The sequence below is a fragment of the Nesoenas mayeri genome (genome assembly GCF_963082525.1).
Source record: "Nesoenas mayeri genome assembly, chromosome: 1".
NCBI lineage: Eukaryota > Metazoa > Chordata > Aves > Columbiformes > Columbidae > Nesoenas > Nesoenas mayeri.
This window is the reverse complement of record NC_137541.1, coordinates 114,236,272-114,261,333: the sequence shown is the minus strand read 5'-3', so window position 1 is coordinate 114,261,333 and position 25,062 is coordinate 114,236,272. Positions and strand designations below refer to the sequence as shown.

The following is a 25,062-nucleotide window of genomic DNA, read 5'->3' as shown; positions in this document are numbered from 1 at the left end:
TTTCTTCAGATGCCCTAACATTCTGAGTTTATAACTTTTTTTCCCCAACAAAGTAGATTGAATACATCCTTTAGCATACACCTCCAAGCAAAGAAGCCTTCTCCTTGATAGTGTCCATCTTCATTTATCCATCCTCCTATGGGCTCCATAGTGGAGTCATTGAAGATGAGTCCATCAAATGATGTTTACAGTGGTCTTGAATTTACTGTCATATGCAACAAGTTTTTGTAGCATGACCACTATAGTCAATGTATGTGGGGTGGCAGAGGTTCCTAGTGGATTTTGATCACTTGAAGAACCTCTATCAGTCAAATAGTTGCTCACTGAAATTTCAGATATTCCAACGTAGTTTTCCCTTCGACAAAGCATTATGTATGAAAGAGATGGTAAACATGAAAAATAGGAATTATCAAGAGAATCTCAAGTTCTTGTGTGAAAGTTTCCTGATATTTCTCTACTCTCTGCTGTTGAGACATCAGTGATGTAGTTCTTTGACAGCGTTAGCCAAAAACAAATCTACCACTCAGCCACTATGGATTTATATCACTGCATATATTGGAAGAAGCCCACCTGTACACAGGTTTTAGGGCCTGAAGTTACACTCCTAAAACCTGAACTGAAATACCTTCTCTTCTGAATGTTGCTTTTTATTTACTTTTTTTCCTTACTGATTTAGCTATGATTAACTGACTAGTTTTTTCCAGAGGATAAATATGTGGAGCAATCTGGCAGTTGACCTGCCATAGCTTTGACTAGAGGGAATATCCATTAGGTAGATAAATTGCAGCAAAACCAATATATGTATCTCATTTTTCAAACTTTTCTTATTTACTGTGTTCACTGATTCACCTTGAATCTCTTTTCTGTGTCCCTTGGTGTTATAACAAGGATGTGATTTATGGTCATTTATCTTTGTTAAAGGCAAATAATATATTATTTTGATCAGAATAGAGGAATTTTTGGGAGTCTTATAAATTAATTTCAAAATTGTGCTCCCTATTTAAAGTATCTTATGTTTGTTTATTCTTTAATTAGAAAATAAAGAACAATCTGTAGAGCCGATCACCAGCTGATTTAAAGTACAGCATTTAGGCAATCAGCATACTCCAGTCTTTGTTCTGGGACAGAAATACATAATCAACATGTGAAACATGATGATTTACCATTATGTTATAATGAACAATGCAACAATTGTACAAAATGAAACAGATTTTGAGGTCGTGGAGAGGAAGACAGAGGAGGGAAGCAGGCAGAACCTCCATTTAAATGGCTGGTGTGGAACCAGTTTGTTTTGAGATCTCAAGGTTACAAGATGATCAAGAAGAATTATTGCCTCATGGCAGTAAATCAAAAGCTATTGGCAGCACCACTTAATTACAAACTTCTCCTGTAAACCATTAGTTAGACAAAAAGGAGTTACAACTATCATTTATCTGATTACTTTTAATTTCTGTCCAGTGCTTTTCCTGAGGCAGGCTGTGAGACCACGGATAGACTACAGAATAATAAGACATACTTACAATTATTTTACTTTTTGGAACGAATTTTTTTTTGTTAGCCTTGGCACTCTGAATTATCTATTTGACTAAAATGTTTTATTCCAAAGTTAGACCTACAGAAAGTAAGGAAAGACAGGTGAAACACAAATCTGCATATGGGAGCCTAATGATAAATGTGAAGTTGTGGTACTGGAGACACTAGGATTCATTTCCACATCTTCCTACCTAAAAGTTAAGGATTAAGTTTAAGGAATTAAGTCTAGGCTCCTCCTGTCGACAATGAATAATGATTCCATGTTTTAGTGATCTACATTAGGACGAATATACCCTGAAAATATTTTTCTGCTTGTTGAGCGTTGAGGGAGTTAGGCACTCCCTTAAACCAATTAATTTAAATTAAATTCCTGACAACTGAAGTACAGTGAGACAAAATCTGCCCTTATGAATGACCCAAGTATTTGAGCAGTTACTGCTACCAGTTTTTACTGTTATTAATATTAAATATGTATCCATACTAAGGGAGACATACTAATGCAATAGAACAGAATTGTTCTTTTAGAAAGTGCTAATTTTTCAAGAAAGAAAACATGTGATCATTGATAAAATGCAATTGAAGAAAATAGTAATTAGTAGTCATTGGATATGTATATTTCTTTCCAGATGGACTCATCTATACATACCTCTATTTAATCCTACACACGAAACTCTCGAGCTAGAAGTTGAAAACAGCAATCCTAGCAATTTTTCAACTGAGACTGATCCAAAACACCCTGTAAGTAAGATTTGTGTGCTTTCACAAAAGTAGTACAAGAAAGCCTTCTCTTCAAAACACATTAAATTGTGTATCATACTTTGGATTCAGAAGACACAACATGGTCTCCAGGGTTAAAGACATTATAAGTGTGCATTCTAGAGATTTTATATCTTAAGGACAAAACCAATTAAACTTGAAAAACAGTATAAGCTGAAGTATAGATTTTTTTTTTTCCCTGGAATGCTTTGTGGAATAGTTTTAAGAAGGACTGCAGTATTGGTTGCAAATAATATTTGAAAGATATTAGGAGGAGAAAATGTAAATAAAACAGCTGTATTAGAAGCTTCATATGATTCTAAAAATCAATACAATAACTGGGTAAGTATTTAGGTAAGTATATAAAATGTTAGTGTAAAAATATAACCAGTCTGCAAGGCCTATGAATAAGAATTTTGTCAATCTAGCCATGAGCAAGCATCAAGCAAATATGTGGAATGATTTTATTCTCCAAACTTGCATTTACCCTGAGACTGATTTCTACTGAGAAAATCTTCATCCTGTTGAGCAGTGATTACTGGTTAATAGTACAGGTCCTATAAAGAACTCTTTGGTTGTTAATAATTAATGCTATTCATTTGTGTCCTTTGTATGATGAGAAGATGAGAAAAAGGACAGATGCCCAGAAATTCTGTTGCAAGAGGTTAGGGAGACCTCTTATTAGGATATGAATATAAAACCCTTAATGTGAAAAAATGAAGAAACCTGTTGCAGACAGGAAAGAAATGGCAATTGCAACTTTTCTCGACATGAAGAGGATAACACAGGGAAAACATACACCAGATCTGGTTTATTTGTGTACAATGGTATAAGGGTCAGAGGGAGGTGAGAGAAATATTGTAATAAGATCCTAAAATAAAGCTGAGAAAGTAGAAAATTGATTGTATGGGCAAAATAGAGGAATGCCATGAAATCATAATGTGTACATTTTTGGCTTTCAGAAACTAAACAGCTTTCAGCCTCAAATATAGTGGTACAACAAGACCAAGTGTGCTTGAAAAGGCCTTTAAAGATAACAGCTAAAGGGGATTGTATTTATTTAAAGATCTGCCCTGTGTTTTCCATACATACATTAAATTAAAAGTATACATTAAATTAAAAGTATAAAACATGAAATATTTATTCTATTCTGTCTTTTATATCATGCATATTAACACATCTTCATAGATTATGTTCAAATGAGCAAGTGCTATTACTAATCATTTCGTCAATTGGTATTTTAATAGGAGCTAAGATAATGGACACAAATTATATTAATAATCTCAGAATATTATACATATTGTGTTTAGGTCATTGGCACAGAAGTAGATTAAATTTAACTATAGTGACTTTTACCTCTTGCAGATTGCACATTACTTTGTCCAGGAAATTAAACAAACAAAACCATCCTCCTTTCAACTTGCTAATTTATTACCAGAGATTCACATATCACAAATAACAACACTACATCACTTAGGAAAACTGACTAAAGTAATTTTCTTTCATTATTTCTTTTCTCAATAGAATACTTGATTTTAAATATAATTTATGCATTGAATTGTGAAATGTTCTTTGTGAATTACAGTAGTTCTTCCAGTTGAAGAATACCTTTGGTGAATTTGCTAGAAGCAACTATGTAATATTTATTTCATATATCTGTCCCTTTTGGAACTAGTTTCTATCTGTCCCTTTTGGAACTTGTTTCTTCCATTGCAGACCCATGTTTGAAGAGATAATGAGATTTCTTTCACAGTTTTTGATGACAAAGGCAGGGGATAGGTTTTAAATATCTGCTGCTTCTCCTGAATATGTTGCATCTTGCGTCTAGTTCCTCCATACAGCACTGTGTTCAACTTTCAGAAAATTACTACTTGTTCTTATAAACTGTAACCTGTGTTTCAAGTATTAGTTCATATTAGTGCCTGTTTCAATGTTTTGGTGATTTAAGGAAAAAGTTTCCCATCTTAATTATTCAAGTTTCTGCTCTCTTTAAAGCAAATAATGCTTTTTTTTGTCAGCAGAAAATTTCTGAGGCTACACTAATTTGAGGGATCCTCAGATGAAATGCAAAAATAAAGAGCAAATTATTAGAAGCATAGATTGAAGACAGTATTGTCCAGTTAAGATAGGTAATGTTTGAAGAGAATGAGTAGATTTATTTTAGAATGCTGCATATCCTAAATTGGTAATTTTAGTATTTTGTACAGCTATCCATAATTGGTTTTGTCATCTAAGATGTAGAAAAGTTAAAAATATTGGGCTGTCAGTCAGAAAACATCTCAAATGCATTTCATCAGTAACTGAGTTGTGTTAGATAGACCAGATTCAACAGAGATACCAGATAGAATTTTATTTTTCCTAGAGATAAATTGCCTAATATGTTAACTAAAATTTTGATTAATATTTCAGAATTTTTTAAAATTTCATATCATATTTGTCATACTTCCATGTGTGTTCCCACCTTTCCAGTACCAGTTCGCAAAACAAGGCATTACTGAAATACCACAAATTATTACTTTCTGTAGATCTGATTCAACTTCAAGTACTGGCATCATTAATAATAGGCTTTCCTGAGGTCCAGCTGAATTACACCGAAGTATTCTTGAACTTTTGGGTTCTTAATGAAGTCTAAGTGAAATTCTAAGGCTTTAAATCTCTTGTCAGTTTCATGCAAATTAGAAGCAGCTCCATTACATTCTTTGTAAACAGACAAAAATGAGAAAAGTCTATGTATCTTGTTAGCAGCTTTGCAATTGTAGCCTAAAACAGCTTTAAAGGGAATATAGCATCTTAGTTTTCTTTAAAGAATTTGGAGGACTTTCAAGGATTTCCTTTACGTGATTATGGGCTCCTTTTCCTTTTCCTTTTCCTTTTCCCTTTCTTTTTCTTTTTATGTGATACACCTAGTTTTTGTTTTCCTTCTTTTCTTCCTTATGCTATCTAGGTATACAGGTTCATTTTTATAAACATTTTTATAATTGCTGCCAAATTCCCTAAAAGTTGGAAAAGAAATTATGTCCCATAAGTTTGCTTCAAAATTTCTAACTTGTTTTTCATTAACATATTGGGCATTATGAATTCCTGGGAGAACAGCTATTAGGATGTTTTGTTTTTTTTTTTTTTATTTCCTAGCCACTGCTATCTTTAGTTCTCGTAAAGGACTCATGCCCAGTATTTAACAGATCAAAATTCTCAATCATCAGTATTGCTATGTTCTCCAACTTCTTTCTCTCTATATAAATACATGGACAGATTTCACATGTGTGTGTATTTATACACACTATATTTATGATGTAACTTAAATGTATAAAAAACTCCTACAAATGGGATCATCTATATTACTAAAAATAAACATACTTTCACTCTAAATCTTCAGCTTACTATTTTCCCGGCTTATAACTAGCCTAGGCCTTTTTCATGAAGCTGTTTTCTATCCTGATTGGCTATGAAACACAATTTTAATTGAAGAAAAATAGCTTAATAAAGAAGAGCTGGCAGAAAGGAGTGCAGTTTCAGCTTCTGTGTGCAAGCTTAGTACTTTGTTAATGATTGAGAGTATTGTTTTGTATCAAGTTGACAATAAACTTGTAGAATTAATGAACATTTTCCCTCCTTTGTTTGATTTATAACAAGAATAATGCATGTGTAGTTGCTCAGTCTTCTTTAGACTCAGTTTCTGTATTTGCACAGTTATATCTGAGATCTTATGAAAAGCCATGATACCAGTTCCCTTTCATAAGAGTATCTTAGGAGACACTTGTTTGTGTAAACAAAATGAAAGGCGGGAGATGGGTTAAATTCAGCATATTTTATTGAGTGATTGTGGTGAAGCATGGCCCTTCTTTAAACATGTTGTTAGCATTATTTCTCAAATCTAGTGTTCAAAGCAATTTATTCTTTGGTTTTCAGTAGAAAGTAAATGCTCTATTTCAAAAGAGTTGGGTATTTACTTTCTAGATACAGCAGAACATCATACTGTGCAATAAAAAAGTAATTTTGTAAAACAGATCTATAATGTAAAAAATAAAAATATTTTCTGCTTTCAGAGCAGGCAATCTTCTGCATTATCATAAATCTGTGTTGATTATTTAAATTCATTGTGGCAGTGCATTTTCTGTGTAATGATAATATGTCAAGTAATGTTTATAAAAATGGAATTCCAGCCTGTTTTCATCTTTATGGGAGAATTATTATTCCAAATAATGTGGATCTCTTAGTGAAATTATTATAAATTTTAAAATTGTAGTTTTAATATAATCATGTTTTCTTATGCTGTCCCAAACTGACCTTGCCTTGCTCTTTCATTTCCTCCAAAAGTATTTGTGAGAGGGTAATCATTAAGGTTCTTTCTCCATTTATAAGTCTGCATTTGATAAATGGGGCTGTCTGGTTCAGACAAAGTAGGAAGGAACTATACTGCAAATGAAAGTAAAAAAGGTACATCTTGAAAAAAGGTCTCTGGATACTGAGCATGCCCAGGAACTCACTGAGAAATGAGCTGTTCAGGCTCATTTTAGATGATGAACAGCTAAATGAACTCTGGGCAGTGGGGCAGATGGGGATGGAGGTGGCTTGTAGGAGTTGACTTTCCCTCACGTCTGTTATTCTGGGTAATACAGAAACCTTGAAAAGCTGACAAGTATGGGATGGTGGTAGATAACTGCTGGCGGCAAATGTGCTTTCAAGTTATCACCCACCTATGGGACGTAGGCGATTGTGAAGTGTGGGCGACGCAACAGCGCTGCTCTCCTTGAATGGGAGGTGTAGGTGTTGGAACAGCTGCATGGGAGCAGACCTGGAGTGGTGAGATGCGTGCTCTGTGTGTGAGACCCACCTACTCACCCTTCCAGAAATGCTGTTGTCATGCAGTGGAAGCTGTAAAATTAAATTTGTTAAATTTGAAAAAAATACAGTTCCTCCCCCAATAGACAAGACAGTTAATGTCTTCAGACCAATATACTGCTATGGCAATATTCTGACAAATTATTTTAAAACTTGCCTCCCAAAAGATAAAAATAACATTTCAAGTTCTGTGTGTTAATTGACCATATCTAGGCCCTGTCCTCTCTTCTGCTCAATCTAGCTCCCACCACTGTCAGCAGGAATATCTGTTGTTCAAAGTACACCAGCATCCCAGTACATAATCATGCTGGTACCCTATGGACACACCCAGAAGATGACTGACAAGACCAGGACCCCTGTCTGGGTCTGGCTCTGAGATGTCAGGGAAAGCCATGCAGCAGTGAGGAAAAGCAACATAAGCCTCATTAGGGGCTGGGAGTGGACACCTCTGTTTCTGTTCCACCCTCTGGGGCTTCAAGGTTGGCCTCAGAGCTGTGGCCATGGCTAGTGGTCCTGGTCCCACAGTGGGTCCCTATCCCCATCATGCCTCTGCTGGCTGTCTCTGGGTGTGGTGGGACAGGGCCACTGGTGGAAGTCCCTGCCCTGCTGCGCCATTAGATCAAGCCTTCCTCAACCTCAGAGCAAGCACTGCATCAGAGCAGAGGCAAACCCTTGTGGTGGGAGAAGGTTGCAGGGCTTGGTGCAGTCAGGCATCTCGCAGCCATTAAACGCAGTACACAAAGATGAATGTTTTAATAATTCCTGTTCACTGCCTGTTAGCAACCCATTCTTCCAGGGCTGACATTTACTTTATAAAAAGGCTTGTCAGTGCCAGCTGTTGTAGGGTGTTGCTTTGGCCTTTATTAGTTGTAAATTATATACACTTTACAAATATAGCTTGAGTGTCCATAATTCCAATCATCTTTTTATATGTACTTACACGCAAACTTTATTTAAACATATGTATGATATTAAAAGCCTAGTACTTATTCAAATTAAAGAAATAGATACAGTAATTGTGTATTCAATGATTCTAGCTCTTCATTCTCCCAAAGCACTGGCATTTTTATTATTCATAGTTCTATTCTTTCATTGCTTGTCTGGTTCTTAAAAATATTTATGACCCCATTGTGGTCAGCTGCTTTGCTTTTTTCCATGCAATTGAGACTCCAAAAGTATACTTCAGAGGAAGAGGAAACTAGCAACACCATTTACAATGTTAGTTTAGATAACGGTAAGCAGAAGAGAGGCAAAGCACTAGTTTATTAAAACCTACCATGTATTTCCCTTATGAGTCCAGTTCACGTCTTTGGAGGTCAGTGTGATAACCTTTTAATGTCATCAATATGATCAGATACCAAAGTCATGTTTAAACGGTATTTGTGAGAGCTGCTGTCCATGTCCTTGGAGCAATCTGTAACGCCAGCTCTGTAGTTTCTGGGGAATGAAAATGCAGTTACTGTCACTGGGCTTGTTTACCGCAATATACTTGCTGCTTTAGCAGCCTATACTTGCTGAGAGAAGAGAATGCATCTGGTGGAACCCATTAACCACGTAAACATCAATATTGTCAATACAAAGCACAAAACAGAAACAGACTAAAAAAAAATTGATTTTTTTCCCCATCTCTTTCCTTTGCTACTTTCTTGTACAGCTGATTGTTGCTCCCCATTCCACCACTGAAGTACCTGTGCAATTCTGTCCATCTGCTCTTGGAAGAGGCAATCACAACGCATCAATAACCTTCAAATGTTCACAGGTATGATACTATGTTTTCTGCCCACAGCACTTGGAATTCAGATTAGATAGTATTTTTAATGGACACGTAAATAAGAGTTTCAGCCTGAAGGTCAAGTTGCAATTTAATGGCTGGATGCATAATGAAAGAGCAAATGCAAAGATGCTTAAAAGTTATCATTTGTTTTAACCTTAGTTTTACACAGAAATTATTTTATTTACAGTATTAAAATGTGGCATAATGGCCTGGGAGCTAGAATAAGTAATGAATAATTTTAGCTTTCTCGGTAATTAGTTCTGGTGGTTTTAACACCAGTGGACTGGCATCTTGTTGCATTGTCACCTCTAAAATTAAATATCTTGATTTTTTTTTTCTTTTTCCCAACCCCAGACAAAATTAAATTGTTTCATTTTTTTATCTGATCTGAATTTTGGTAAATCATACACTTGAAAAAAATGAATTTTCTGTTTGCTTGAAAATGGTTTTACTTTGAGCATCTTAGAATTGTTGACTCTGTGAATTTTCCTAATTTTAAATGAGAAACAAGTAAACAAACAGACATGAGTCATGAACATGAATTACTAGCTGATTAAAAATTACAACGGGAAACGAAAAGAAAAACTGAAAATATGATGTAAATTATAATATTGTCTCACATGAGCTGTGGTTGGTTGAAGCATTTGACTTCTGTGTTCTTGTTGGACTTTCAGACATCCTAGTAGATTGCTGACTTCGGTTAAGTGCTACCAGGAGTTTTCAGTAGTGTTTGAAGTATTACTTCAAAAGCACTCATTCTTTTATATGAAGAAGACAAATAGTGAAGAAAGTGATGTGGTATTTTTTTTCCTGAGAATGTATGTTGGACAGGTTATTTGTAGGTAGTGTTAGCACAGCCTTTGTTTTCAGAATCTATCTTCTTAAATATTTATTAAGGATAAAAACAGGAGCCAGCAGTTCTCGTGTGAATGGTATATATCCAAGGCCAGTTCAAGAGGACTGAATGTCCTTATCTTGTCTTGATCCTAAAGGTACACAGAAATCTTACCTATATTTTTAAAAATAAATTATTTTCCAAATACAGAAACAATAAAACAATATAATTAATTTAAATGTTTCAGGAATGAATTTAGCCCTGACACCTGACTATTTTCTTCTAGTGCAATTCCTTTAAAATTACGACAAATCTCCAAGTTTTTATCTGCATTAAACTTTAGTCAGTATCCCATCCTTCTAGTTTCTTTGTCCAGATCCCTTTAACTGTTTCAAGGTATTGGTATAGCCTTTGTAATTTCTTAGTGCTCTTTTTATGCCTGAATCTTTTGAATTTTGTAAATTTTCATTCATTTTCACTGCTACAGTCCTTATCAAATTAATCCCAGTCTATTTTAGTTTGCTAATTGTTATACTGATAGCTGAGAGTGAATGTAACTTCTCTTTCAATGAAGACCTGAAGAACATTTCTCATGAGTGTTTGATGCCTCAAACAACTTTTTACACAATGCCCCACCCTGACATTGATTTCCCTCCCTTCATTTCTCTGATTAAATATATCTGAATGGAGAATTAAGCTATCTGATAGCTGAACAGCTGACTAATCTGAAATCAGTTAATGACAGTACTTGTAGGAGAGGCCTTAACTCTTTCTGACTGTGCTTCTTTGCTGAACCGAGAGAAACTGCTCTGTGCTATTACCTGCTTCATTTGTTACTGGTTTGAAGATACATGCAGAGCTCTTCACAAAGTGAATCTGAGTTTAGCTCTAATCTTTGTGAAAATTGGAAATTAAGTTTGTTGGGACAGCACAACTAAAAGGTCAGCTTGAACATACCTGCACCCAGAGTTCTAATATATCCATATTATCCTGTTCTTTTAGCACATCGCTAGCATGCAGGTGTACCGTAGAGAGTTTAGCAGTAGTAAGTGATGTTACAGAGAACCAAGCCTAATCTTAGATCCTGGGTTTTTTTTTTGTTTATTTGTTGTTTTGTTTGTTTGGGATTTCTTTCTTTTAATCTATTTTTTGTCTTGATTTCATGCACTGAGTATGCATGATCTTGAGCTCTGCCACATAGTGGGTCAGTGCAGAACAACAACTGCAGGTCAGGCAAAGCAGGCCTATGCCATAATCTGTACAATTTTTTGGTTGTCTTGTTTTATTTGCCAAACTGACCTCTGATTTTGTTTGTCTCCTTCTTTAGCTGCTCAGTTTGACAAAGTTTCAGTGCATTGTTTTAAAGGTGCTCAGCACTTGAAGCAATAGTGTTCAAAAAAACCCTTACAAAACAGTAGAAGCTATAGTCTTTAGTGTTTGTAGACAATGAGCCCAAGTCTTAAGCAACAAAGCTCAAACTGGACCTTTACAGCTCACCTGTACAACATATGAGCATGTGCACTCTTTCCACCCCTGCAATGTACCTTAATGTAAAATTACTTGCTATGAACAGAGTGGTTCACACAGATTTACAGTGGTCCTGGAAAGCATTGTAAGATTAATGCTACGTCACAAATTCTGTATTAAGAGTTTTGAAAGAAAAAATAATAAATACTGTAACTGTGCTTGTGAGCAAGAACTAACTGTCAATAACAAGCCAGTGTACACCACTAATAGCTTTACACATCCAGCTTTCTGAAAACATGGTCTTCTGGCATTCTCATGCCTGCATTTTATTTCTTCAAAAGAAGCTTAAAAAGTGTGTTCAACCTTTTGTTTGCATTTAACTTTCTGAGGCAGATGGGATAAGGAAGATCATGAGTCAGAAACACAAATACTATGGCATGCTGGCTTGGCAACTCTTGGGCAGTTTCTTGTTGACTGTGACCAGCAAAGGGACTTCACTCAAAGAGTTACTCCTCCATTGCTTTTAAGTCTGCATAGCAGCAGCATTCACCTTCCCATCAGAATGTGAATAGTGAGCAGTGCTAAATTCCTACTCATGAATCTGTCACCATAAACTATAGGTCATGTTTAAGTCAACTCTAACCAAATAAAATGCAATTTTAAGGGGAGGTATTTTTTAATTCTTATTAGTCTGAGGAATGCAAAAGTCCCCACAAACCAGGCTACATAAATCACTGTCTAAAACCTAAACAAACGTAAGCTCTATTTTTATATTCTGACTTCCACTACTGAGTAATCTCTACATCACTGCAGAAACATTTCCTCCTTTTTTTTTTTTTTTTTTAAATTCCATTAAAATCCTATTGCTGCAGATGGATTTTACTAATGAATTTCCTTCAGTAAGATTAAAATGTCTTTTTCCTTGTGAGATCAGATATTTCTCTATAAAATGATAATTAAGACATGCAATTTTCCTGTCCAAAGCTATTTTCTGCAGACAAATGATGTCCCATTTTATTTAGCCCTGTTTATACTGAGAAGTTTCAATGGATTAGTCATCTTTTACAGTAGTTAAATTGATTGTTGTTAGATTTTTGAACTCTATTACTCTATTACGGATTTTCTTTTCAGATATGACAATAATGGTTTGATTTATTATTTTCTCTTCTCTTTGAGATGCACACCTTTTTGAGTGATAACAAATAAAACAGATCAGAGGGTCACTTGGAGCAGTTTGTAATAAGCCTCAGATTTTAGTCTGTATGGTTGATATTTAAGTTAAAGACAACAACACGATTGCACAAATTAAACATTTTGCTTAAAATAACAATAGTATCTGTACATTTACCATACACGATTGCTGCTTATTCACCTTTAAAGGTTCCATAATGAGTGGCATTATTAACATTACTCTTTAAAACCTTGAAAGAGGAAATGTGGAGCAACTAACTCTTTATCATCATTCTGAAAAATTGATCAATCATTTCAATCTTTTCAGTTCTTCTGTGTATAGTAGGTAACATTCTTTCTTTGGAGTAACAATTTTAGCTTTTGAGTGGGGAGCTGTCCCATCAAAGAATTATTTGCCTTCTTCCTTTGTTTTCTAAAGAGGACTTCTCATTTTATCTGCTTTCAGGTTCTGATACATGGGCTTTGAATTGTCCTCTTGCAACCACCTAAGTTTCCCTTCAGTACACTGTAAGCTCTCAGTAGCTATATGGATGTTAAACATTCTGTACTCTGAGCAGCACAGAAGTTAAATTCAAAAAGGAGATGTGGCCATCTCCAAAACTGGAACTATTGATTTCCAGACAGCAATGCTTAGGGTAACATAACAGCTTGAGGGAAGAAGAAAAATGTTAAACCACTTACAACAGAAAAAAGACATAAAACACTAGAAGAAAGAAGTAGGCAAAATGCCTTAAAATGCACAGATCTGACTCATCAAATAATAAATAATGATACACGTTTTATCTACAGCTGAAAGAGTGGATATTTTACCTTTCGGGGACTGGTCTTCCTCCTCAGCCAATGGAACCAACCAGCATAAGTGCATGCATTGGCCAAGGTTCTTCTGTCAAGATATCCTTCAAAAATCCCACTCCTGAAAATGTGTTGGTAGATGTTGTGCTGACAGGTAAAAACATTTTTTTTTTTTTTATAAGGTGTGGGGAAGAACTTACACTCCTTGTGTTGCATTAAAAGTATGAGTGGAATGGGATTACATTTGCTTCATTCCATTGCCTGGCAATAGAGATATCGTGTATTATTAATGTCCACATTGAAAAGCTCTGTAGACTGTGCTGTGAGGGCTAAGAAATAACACAAATCTGTAACACGTGTTCATAGGAGACCTCTTAGGTTCATACATCCTCATGTATACAAGCAGCTGGTTGTTGACAGTGGACTGCATTATAGCATTTAGGTGATAAGAGACTGCTGGTGTGCATTTTGCGAGCTGTTTGTCTAAGCCAAATAGCTAATGTATTGATTTGGTTTTGTTTCTCAGTTATTTTCCAAAATATTTTATATTATTTTGTCAGAATCTAGATAGCTAAAAGAGTTAAATAGGACAAAACATCAGAGTTTTTTTCTGATCGAGCTTCCAAGCAATTATGTTTCAGCAGTATTTTCAAATATACTTTGATAATTCTGGATCTTACGTTATTTTTAAAGATTGCCGATCGCTGTCTGTACTGAGATTTCACAGATCCTATAGAACTCAAGTTTAGAGTCTCAGATTCTCCTTAATGACTGAAATTTACTCAGTGAAAGATACATTCACTCTGAGTAAAGCAGACTGCAGAATGGGTTGAAAACTTCACTAAATTATTGGTTTCAAATGATAGTGATCAACACCTTGATGGTCAGCTGCTGGCTGGTAATGAGCATAGTACCTCAGAGGTCAGTACTAGGACCCATATTATTCAAGACCTTCATTGATGACATGAGTGATGACGGAGAGTGCAATGTAAGTTAGGGGAAGTGGATGACAAGATGAATTGTAGAACTTCAGTCCAGAGGTATCTTGATAAATTGTTGGAATATCTCTTTTTCAAATTGCTCTTGTTTGTCAATTCATCATCCTCGGAGCAGATTAAAATGTGGTAAAATATTATATTGTTAGTAATGAAATTTTATTTCTATTTTTCCTTCTCATTCTATCTACCTTTTGTCTTATTTTAGCTCTAGCACTTGACAGAAGCATTGTGAATTGCTAGCTGTGCAACTCACCCTATTTGACCAGGAGTTAAATGATTGTGTAATCTCTTGAAGTGTAGGTGTGTATTATATGTGTGACATGAAGGTTTGCATTACAACTCATGGAGTCCACTGCATTTTATTCTAGTGTAAACTGCAGGCTGGTGTCCTGATTTGAACAAGAGAAATTATGAGAAGGAAACTGCTTGGCCTGTTGATCATAAATCTAGTGCCAGATAGCACAGTTTAGTACTCCAATACTACTATTAATAAGTATTATTTGTAAAAAAGCTAATCAGATGTTCTATTTGCAAAATAATTGAAAAGAACAATCGAATTTATCCACAATGGAATTTCATCTGAGACTATTTATAAAGCTTAAATATTGGTACTAAAACCTAGCGAATTGTGATATTCTGAGAGACATTAGCAGAACCTGTATTGTTTAAGTATTTTAGTTGAAAACAGTCATTTTTCTAACTATAGAACATTAACTTGTCCCAGGGATATTTTCAGTAATAGAGACAGTGCAGAGACAACTGGCTGAGACAGTGAAATACTGATCTTGGTTTTTATGCATCAGAAGTTTTCAGTCTTCATTTTTCTTTACACATCAGTAGACCTGACATGATGATGATCTAATGTTTCTGTGATCTGTGGAATTATGAAAATTGTTCTTTGAGAAAATAAATTTTGTACTGTGATCTTTATGGAGGTAAATGATACTTGTCCTTTAAAACAGCTAAATTATGAGGGAGTAACATCTTGTCCTTTCAAAGCTGTCTTGATTTTTTTAATCAATCAGCTTATTATGTAATGTTAATTTTCTAATTCAGTTTCTTCTGGCAACCTGTAAATAATGTTTGCTTGTTTGTAATCACAATAAGATAGTTGAGGTTTGTATTCAAGCTGTTCTAAGAAGTGGCTGTGCATGCTATGATTTTCTCTCTCTAGAAATATTTACTGTAATTCCTATTTCCTTCTTTCTAGAGCAAGAGAAATCTAGTCTTAGAAGCAATGTCATGGGTGTACAAGTTCAGCTTAGCATTACTGGCCCTTACATATCCTGGAAAATAATTTCCATAATGCCTATATATTTAATTGAACTTACATGTTGTCAAGACATAGTTTACCTGGAAAGGAAGCAAATAGTATTTTAATATGCTAACTCAGATAATGTAGCTACCATAGCAATACAGATATGTTAGCCCAGTGTACATTGAAAATGAATTAACTTGTTTTTTTCAACATTTTTCAACATTAAGAATGAATTTGCCAACCCACAAGGCCAATCAGTCTGGTGAGAGTTATCCTAGTATGAATCCTTTACTTCTACTGTACTTCCTTTCCTACCAAGAACTGAACTTTGGTAGTCCTGAACTTGCTCTTCCACCAATTTCACACGCGCACACCGCCCCCCATTTATTTTGCTTGTATCAGATTGTTAACGAGATGTCCAAATCCGAACATTATTTCAAGACCATTTACAGCCATAGGTTAGGGAGAAGACTGGTTCTCTAATTCATGTTGTGATGATCTATACTTTATTTTAATGTGTTTTGACATGAAGAGCCTATTTTTGTTCTAGGATCTCTCATAGCAGTGCAAGAACACACTTGGGAAAGTACAAGCTAATTAAGAATGTCAGTAGTAATAATTCAAACATAACAGTAGAAACCTTCTATATGAGTTAACCACAAACATTTTAGTCTGAAATATAAAGTAATCTTAGTTTATTCCTTAAAGAGAGAGAGCCTAATCATTCTTAAAACCTGTTTTTTCCTGACAAGTTTGAATTCAAAAAGTAGAAATGACCCGATCAGCAGGAAACTCAAAGTCACAGAAGTTTTTGAATCTATCTCTGAGAACAGCACTTAAAACTATAGGTATAGTAATTTAAAAACAAAGCCAGTACCATTTTGAAATCTCCTACCTGATATTTTAGCATTAAAGTAAGTTACTAGAAATCTTTATTTTATTTAATCTTGCACTGCACTCCTCATGCTCATTGCTGGTGTTATTGGAGGCCAGAGAGAGGGCAGAATGCAGAAACTGACAGAAAGTAGCAAGTCAGAAGGCAGAATTAAAGGTTTGATTGATCTTGATCTTTACAAATTGTGTTTCAGATCATGTGCCACTTGCTAAGAGAATTAGAAGTAGCAACAATGAAAATCAGGCATCTCAGTTAAAGCATACAAGCAATAAACATCAACATTTATAGATTTAATAAATGCTTTAAAGAAGATTACAGAAGTTATCTGTATCTTGTTTTTGAGTAACATTCCATAGGCAGTTTCTGCCTGACATAGACGTGAAGTTATATTTAGAAATATGTAGTTGAGGAATTAAAATAGAGATTAATTTGGAATTGTTATATCTGGACTATTTCTGAAGCTTTGTCAAACTCAAAAGCATTATTCCTCAGAAATGTTTCTTTCTGTGAATTTTGACTGATATTGTATCATAAACAGTCCTTTATTTAGGATTTTTCTAGAGCAAGTAAAGCCACCCACTATCTAATGATTTGTGATGAAAAGTTGAAATCTTGGACCTCCTAAAACCTGCTGTTTTCGTACTGAATTTAATAGCAATAAATTTTATTCCCAGGATTGAGATACATATCTGTGGTGTAAATCTGCAGCTCTTGTTCACATAAGCATTCCTAGCTACATTTAGAGTATTCATAGGATTAATACTTATTTGACAGCAGGTATGTTTCCCCAATACGAGCCAAAGATCAGAGCTATGGAGTACACAAACTCTAATCTCAGGTGGTTTAGCAACCATTTGTCCTAGTTCAGCTCCTTCAAGTTGAATGTTACTGCTCTTCTGCAAATACCACAATATAATATTTCTACTAAGAATTTATGGAAGCAACTAAACTGATTTAAATAAATGATAGTACTGAAATCTCCAGCATCAATCAGACCACAAAGAATAAACCTGTATAAGAATTGTCTCTGAATATTAGTGTCTTATTAATACCTATAATGCTTTCTTTTGGTTGACATAATTTAGTTTCATGTTTTTAATGGGCCAAATGTATGTTGAAGTTTCAGGAAAAATGTGCAACTGTTTTTTAGAGGATATTAACTTTGAAGTTTGAAGGGACATGGTCAAATAAAAGATTAAGGCTGCAATGGTAATTAAGAATTGGATAAGAGAGGTAAATTGGTTCCTCTCTGGAATCCACTGTTATCTGCAGTATCTAAACGAGTATCTTTGCCAAGGCATAAGGTTGCTTTTGATAAGAGTGTGTGCACAGTCATATTAATTTTTTTCAGGGGAAAAAAAATATATATATATTTCCAGAGATTAGACAGCTAGTTCTGTGAAAATTATTTTTAGCTGAATATTTAGATAGATATAAAGAAAAAATAAATAAAAGGTATTTTAAACTTTGGGAAAATATTCTAGTAGGGGAAATTTACAGTACTTAGTTTGTTTGCATCACAGAGAAAAAAATAGAATTCCTTCAGAATAACTAGCATTATAGGGAAAGCTTTCAAAATAGCCTCATTTCTGCCATTGCAGTATCTCAGGTCAAGAAAGATAGCAATGTAGTTGCTTTTTGATATATTAAATTGGTTGTGTATGCTTTTCTTATGCACTCATCTTTTAGTATTTGGAAAGGGCTCTTCAATTTTTAAAGTATTTCCCTACAGATGGTAAATCTTATTTTAAAGCTCTAAGTTGGTTTCCAAAACCTGCAGCTTTGCTTAGCAAGACATCTTTGACTGTGTGAACAGCTCCAAAATCCTTTTATAAAATTGGACTTCAAAACAGCTTTTCCTATCTCATTTTTCATTTATCCACAACATTGACAGTAATCAGTGAAAACAATCAAAATAATGTCCAAATCCTCTGTCTCTATGAAGTAATCTGTTAGTTGATCCAGGAACTTGTCATCAAGAGACCAATTCTTGTCTGCTACTGTTGTAGTACTGCTGGTCCTAAACTTGTTTCTCTCAAGTTGTCTCTTACAAGTTTCATATCACCATGGGATTTCTTGGCCATTTTGTTTTTTTTTTCTTTAATCTAGAAAACAATTTATTTTTTAAGCGTTAGGTGCTATTTACTGAAAACATTCTAAACTTTGGGTTTTCCTGATGGTGCGCTATTTTATTCTAATTCTATTTAAGAACATCTCCGTATTATATCTGTACTTGTCTTCATTTACAATGAGGAAAATACTGAGAGAACTTGTAAGCAAAGTGGAAAAAACAAAAAAGCCCATGCACTCCTATTTGAGAATGTATTTTTAAAAGCCTCCCTTTGTGAAGCTCTTCTATTAGATAAATTATTAAATTAATTTTGACTTGTAAATGAATTTCCCTGAATTATAATTTTTTGAATTACTTGTAGATCAGGAGCAGTCCAGTTGTCATCTCAATGTCTCTCTCCTATCCCAGTCCACCAGTAAAGAATCTGTTTTCCGTCTTCAGCTTGAACAACCACGAGGTATGTACTTTCTTAAGTTCTGCTTTGAATTTTTTTTAAAAGGTGTGATCTTTTATGGTCCCTGAAATCTAAAGTGTGCATAAAATTCCATGTTTTGATGAGTGCAGCTCATCAGCTGATGTGTTGAATGTGATTCCTCGTGGAAACAGGTATTAGCCACATGTCAATGAAATTTGTTTTACTTAAAATTAAAAAGTAACAATCAGAGACACATCCAGTAAAGTTCCTCTGCAGTGTGTATTGTTCATTTTTTTACTTTTTTTTTTCCTCACACCTGAAATTATTTTCTTGGACTTTTGAAATATGATTTCTTTTATAAACCACGTCTTCCCATCAAAGAACAAATGTCATGTGTGAAGTCAAAGTGATGTTTATGTGTAAAAGAAACAAAAGGGCTGCAACCTGACCTCATAATAGGTGTTATGAGTATGATATAAACAGGGTGAATGAGCCCATATAGTAATGCAGTTTTGATATATTGCTAGGAAAGGCTTTGAACAAAGAGACTAAATCCAAATAAACAAAAAACATAGAAATGTTTATTAAATACTAGATAGAAAAGCATCATTTATTAAAACTTGTAATTAAATTTAAATAGAAAGGCTTTTTGAAAGCTCTTCTAATGAGAAATTATATGTTTTTGTGATAAGTGCAAATGCATACACTTGAAAAGTAATATTTTAAATATATTTAAACTATTATCAACACTTATTTTACCAATTTATCCTGCAACAACTCACAGTTTCCTAAAACCTGAAGTACCAGAAAGGAAAAACCTGTAATTGCTAAGAAATTTCTTTTTAGAACAAAATATTACTAGTTCAAAGGAGAAAATGAAGAGGTAAAAAATTCCAAAAGAAATCAGTTAAGCATTTGTAACTGCTTTTACTTTTCACTGAATTAACAGAAAACAAAATGAGATACAGACTTCATAGTTATTTGGTTTTAGATGTGCTTATCTTTCTCCTTAGACTTGTCTCTCCTGTCAATTGTTGTGGGGTTTTGTTTGTTTTTGTCTTTTTTTTTTTCCTAATGTAATTTTTCTGTTTCAAATTACTGTTTTCTGTATTTTCCTGTGTTGTTCCTGATAATTCCAAATGTGGCAATAAAATCTAGAAACCATAAACCTAAATTATCTGGAAAGAATTAGACTATTTGGTTTTATTTTTTGAATTAAATTTTAAATGATATTGCTAGTCATGTCTGATCTGAGACAGAATACAAAAGGAGTGAGTTGCCTTTAGGGTTGTAATTATACCAAAATTTATTTATGTCTTGTACATGATAGCAATTGATTTATTCAATTTATCCAGTGTTGTGGGAAAGCTTGGATGACCACAGAATTAGTATGTTTTAATCATTACAAGTTATTCATTTATAAAGTATAGGAGGTAGGTAGATTCCTATATTTACACAGATTGTTTAAATATTTTTCCTGATAATTATTTTGATAGATTACTTCTCAGATAAGCTTTCTAATTTCAAAACAGATAAATTATTAATATCTTAAATTATTTGCCAAATAAAATTATTTTCCTTGCCAGTATCGTACACAAATATACGTGTGAGCATGCATTTCATGTTAACATAGCTATCAGCATAAGCCATACCATTTACCTTGAAGAAATGATATCTATCTCAAGACCTGACTTAGAAAAATGAAATAAGGGTGAATTGTTTTCAATTTCTTCAATAAATTTGCCATATACTGTGATTTTTCCTGAAGATGTACTTGCCACATCTTTATTTTGTAAAAGATGTTGTAGACCTTGCTGTTCCCATCAAGGAACTGTTTTTGCTTTCTCTGCTTGAAGCTTGCTGTGCCTCAACAATATTTCTAGGTGATATAAAAAGAAGGATTTAGAATAAAAAGGAGATGTAAGTATTCGTCTGGAGATCATAACATTTCCTATATGTACATTTTACATATTTTACACAGGCATATGTATAACTTGTAACTGTTGTCATTATATTGTATTTATTTTTTTTCACAGAAGCAGTGAACTCTCCAAAACAATCTGATTCACTTACACAGTAAAGCTCAAAGAGCAATCACTTGAAAAAATATTAGAGCAGCAGGGCAATCTTTATAAATTGTACTTTCCACTACTTACACTTTTATATCTTAAATAGTTTCTTGATGTAAATATTTTGTTCTGAGCATTTTGCAGCCCAGTCCACCTCGTTGGGAGTCCATAAAACCAGTGAATGCATGCTTGCTTTTTGTCTTTTTTTTTTTTTTTTTTTTTGCATGTGGTCTCAGAAGTCAGGGACAACAGGATCATGTTGAGAATAATTTTTATGGGAAAACTTTGTGCCTCTTTTTTCTCTACACTTAACAATAGATTATATGTGGATTAGATGCAGGTGTTATTGCTTTACCACTGTTCCCTATAAGGAAGAAAGGATGCCTTGAAAATGCGTTGGAACCAAATATTTCCACTTGCTGGAATGATTGCTAGACCATTTAGAGCAACATTTATGCTTGTGTAAAAACTTTGTGTGTTGCTAATTAATTACTTGTTTTTCTTCATTGACTCTAAAATCTGAAGGGACAAATTCCAAAATAGTGAGATAGGCTGAGAATCTTGGAAACATTTTTTTCGTCATATTTTTACAAAAAAAAACCCCAAACACTAGCCATGCTGTGAAATTGTTTCTCATGGTAGATTGTCCTTTTTTTCCTGCCTTGGCTTCACAGTAGCATCATAAGTCTTCTAGAATCCTTGGTACTCTTTCCTGGTAACGCAGACTGCATTACATCACCTGGTCCTAATACTGAGGCCATGATGCCAGTCATTGCAGGTTATGGCTTAGTTGATGTTCCAAGTGGTCAATAAACTTGTCTGTCATGAACGACGTGGTGTAGCATCAAACAGGAACAGTAAACGGGGCAGTTAGTTAAACCTAGTTTTTTAGATATCTCCACATTTTATCATAATTATTATATTTAGAAACGTCAGTCTTTTAAAGCTGTTATGTTACCTGTTCTGTGTTCCTCTCTTTTCCCACTTTACTGAGATCTCTATGATTAGCTACTTCATTTTGCCTTCTAACTTTGCCTTGGTGTAGAATAGATGTATTTATTAACTCTCCCAAGCACTTAGGAAAGAAAGATAAAATCTATCTGATAAATATATACACTGTTAGGGAGATATTTTCCAAAAGCTGCCTGCAGTTTTAAATTACTTTGAAGGCAATCAAATTTGAGATATTAAAAGTCTGTGTTCACAGTTTGGAAGCATGTAACTACTATAGTTTCATATTTTTATTCAACAGTATTTGAGAAAACATTTTAGTGTACTTTTAATGTGATGTACAGTCAACTATGATTATGGATAATTTGTTTTTTAAACTAATTTACCTAAGAAATGGCATAAATTTTATTCAGGTCTTCAGGCCATTTTCCTGAAATATTAGATTTCAAGACTTCATTCTTTAGTTATGTACTTATTTGCATCTGTTTTGTGGTTTGTTTGGGTTTTTTTTTTTGGGTAATTCTGAATGCACAATCTGTTTTTTCTTGTGATTGCTTTCAAAGATGGAAATACAATTATACTAATGTACCTGATTTTCCTGGTTTTCTTAGCTCCCAGGAAGGCTCTGTCTGTGCCTCTTTTATAATGCTTTTATTATCACAAAATGACTTGAAGAGATAGAAAAAAAAAATATGTGAAAAATAGTTCTCCATTGTAGCAGACTATTATGAAATTATGTTGGAAAATGTTGAGCCCTCTTTTCTCTTCCATGTTTTAACTGCATTCTGTGACCATGGTTTGCTCACTTACAATAGCAGAAATACTTTTACAATTTATAACTTACATCAAAGATTGTGTGAAGAAGTAGTCAATATTTATATAATAGATTCCACAGGAAAGGAGCATTCAAGCGATAAAAAGACTGAACAACCAGGTACATGTCTTATGTGATACTATGCTATAATAAACAGTTATTAATAATGAAGTTAACTGCCTTAGAAGGACACACACACACACTGAGACCTCACTACAAAACCAAAATGAAGTTATGATAATTAGGAAATTAACTTCAAAAAAAAGTATTTTCCTTTTTTTTTTAGGATTTCATATTCAAGATTTCCTTCTTTTTGGCACACAATTTCACAGAGAAACTCAAGGAATTTGAGTTCCATTCAAATGCTAGAGGATTCAGGTGCCAGATTTTCTTTGAACTTCCTTAGTCTAAAAGTATTTTCTGTTTTATGTATTCAAGTCTTCCTTCTTTGTGATGAACTTTTGTTACTATAGTTTTGATTTTCTTTCATTAATGTTATTGCCTTCAATGAAATTTTTACTTTTTGAAACTATCAAGTTTAACTTTTCTGAGTAAAATTGTTCAATGGGTGTACTATTCATCAGTAGTTCTTAAGCTGTGGTACTTTAATTACTTGTGCCACAGAAGATTCATTCAGGTATTGTACAGCCTACTATAAGTCAAAAGCTGCCTGTCAGTGAGAGCAGCCTCTAATACCCGTGGTGCAGATGCTAACATATGGAAAAAACAAAGTTCATGTTTCTTGATTTAGATTTTCTTAAACATCTTCAAGATAGTGTAAATAACTTCTAGTCCAGATTTATTTGCAAGAAAGATTTTAAACTTGAATGTAGAGAGACGGCTTTCTTATTGTGTAGTATCCACAATAAATAATACTGTATTTGAGCACCTAATACTAAATTTGAGACTGTTACCTTTTCTAAGCCTTCAGCTGGTGTTTTTCCTTCCTCTGAAGTGTCATCATGGAACTCAGAAACTTGTACAAATGCAGATTTACTTTGTGAAACTTTCATCAGAAGCAAAGACGCAAGACTTCTTCCTATTCCATGTATATGGCAATTTCCTTACTGCTGAATCACCCTGGCATACCTCTGTCTATCAAGTGACAACAGGTGAAACCATTATTTCAGCTGGACACGGTGCTGGGCCTTCTTGTCTAGAGTGTGCTTTTGCCAAGAAAGGTTGGGCCAGATGATCCTCGTCGTCCCTTCTGATCTGGTATTCTATGATTTTAAAAGAGTAGTGTTCTCATATTATAGCTGACAGAGAAGAATGCTTTCTTTAAAGTGGTGTCAGTACTAGGATATGACGTGGCAACACAACAAGTGATGGAGTCTAAGCCACATTTATCTTCAGAGCGATATGCTGGCAAAGTCAGTGCATTCCAGCTGGTGGCATTTTTGTGTGCAGGTTGTCTCTACTATCAGCATGGGAAGCCTTGGAGAGCTCTCTAAAGTCACAACACATTCAAGACCTTCCTCACGAGGGGAAAATCAGTAATCAACCGGGACTTTTTTGTGTTCCATTTTAAGGCACTTCTGCAAACTGACCGTGTAAACATATAGCTGAGAAATCTGTGCTCAAAAATATCCTTGCAGGAAAGCCTAGTTACAGGCAGTGGGAATTATAGTGTTGGGGAGTTAGATGCTTTTCAGCACCGAAACAAGTGTGGTTGATGTGTTGGTACATCGAAACATGAAATATTCAAATACAATGATCAATAAAATGTGAAGATTTTTCTTTGTACTTTTCTGGAATGTCATCAAGCCACATTTTATATATATTTATAAGCTCTTCTATATACATTTGAGTTTTACTTTGTTTACAAATTATATGATGTGAACATATAAATAGATGTTTTTGCAAATACAGGCAACTGTTTTAGTATAATAACTTAAAGTCAATGAAGTGAAAGGCAGCACTGTAAGACTAAGCAGAAAGTCCTCATTACTGTTCTTTTAAGAATAATCACTTGAAGTAAAGAAGTAGAACAGTACATTCCCTTGACTACATAAGCAAATTATTTCAGCATGTTCTCTTGATGTTGCAAAAAGACAGAGGGGAACAAAGATATTCAGGATGCATGTAAAAGAGGACATCAGAAACCCATCTTTTGCATAGTCTCATGCAAATCCGTGTAAGACTTCCCATGTGGATTTATCATCGAAAACAGATTTTCTAGCTACAATTGCCTCACAAATTTAAGCTAGGCCGTGCAGTAGGTTTCATCAGAATCTCATGATTTGTTACTGAGCATCCAAGAGTATAGCACTTCAGAGCATTTAAACTATGCAAATTGGCCTCAGGGAGGTTGTTATTTCACATTATCTTACTCTATTTGCCTATTTAAAAATGTCTGCTGTGTTTTAGAACTTGATAAGAAATTATCTCCCTCAATTTC

At 34.2% G+C, this 25,062-nt stretch overlaps 1 protein-coding gene across 1 annotated transcript in view; it reads left to right on the top strand.

The window, feature by feature from the left end:
• Positions 1 to 25,062, top strand: part of CFAP47 (cilia and flagella associated protein 47) — a gene marked incomplete at both ends in the record, with an annotated part of 301,064 nt that overhangs the window by 219,611 nt on the left and 56,391 nt on the right. The window contains 4 exons of the mRNA XM_080353150.1: positions 2,160 to 2,271; positions 8,786 to 8,890; positions 13,188 to 13,344; positions 18,774 to 18,869. Of these exons, the coding sequence (XP_080209276.1) occupies positions 2,160 to 2,271; positions 8,786 to 8,890; positions 13,188 to 13,344; positions 18,774 to 18,869 (470 nt within the window). The remainder of the gene's footprint in view (positions 1 to 2,159; positions 2,272 to 8,785; positions 8,891 to 13,187; positions 13,345 to 18,773; positions 18,870 to 25,062) is intronic.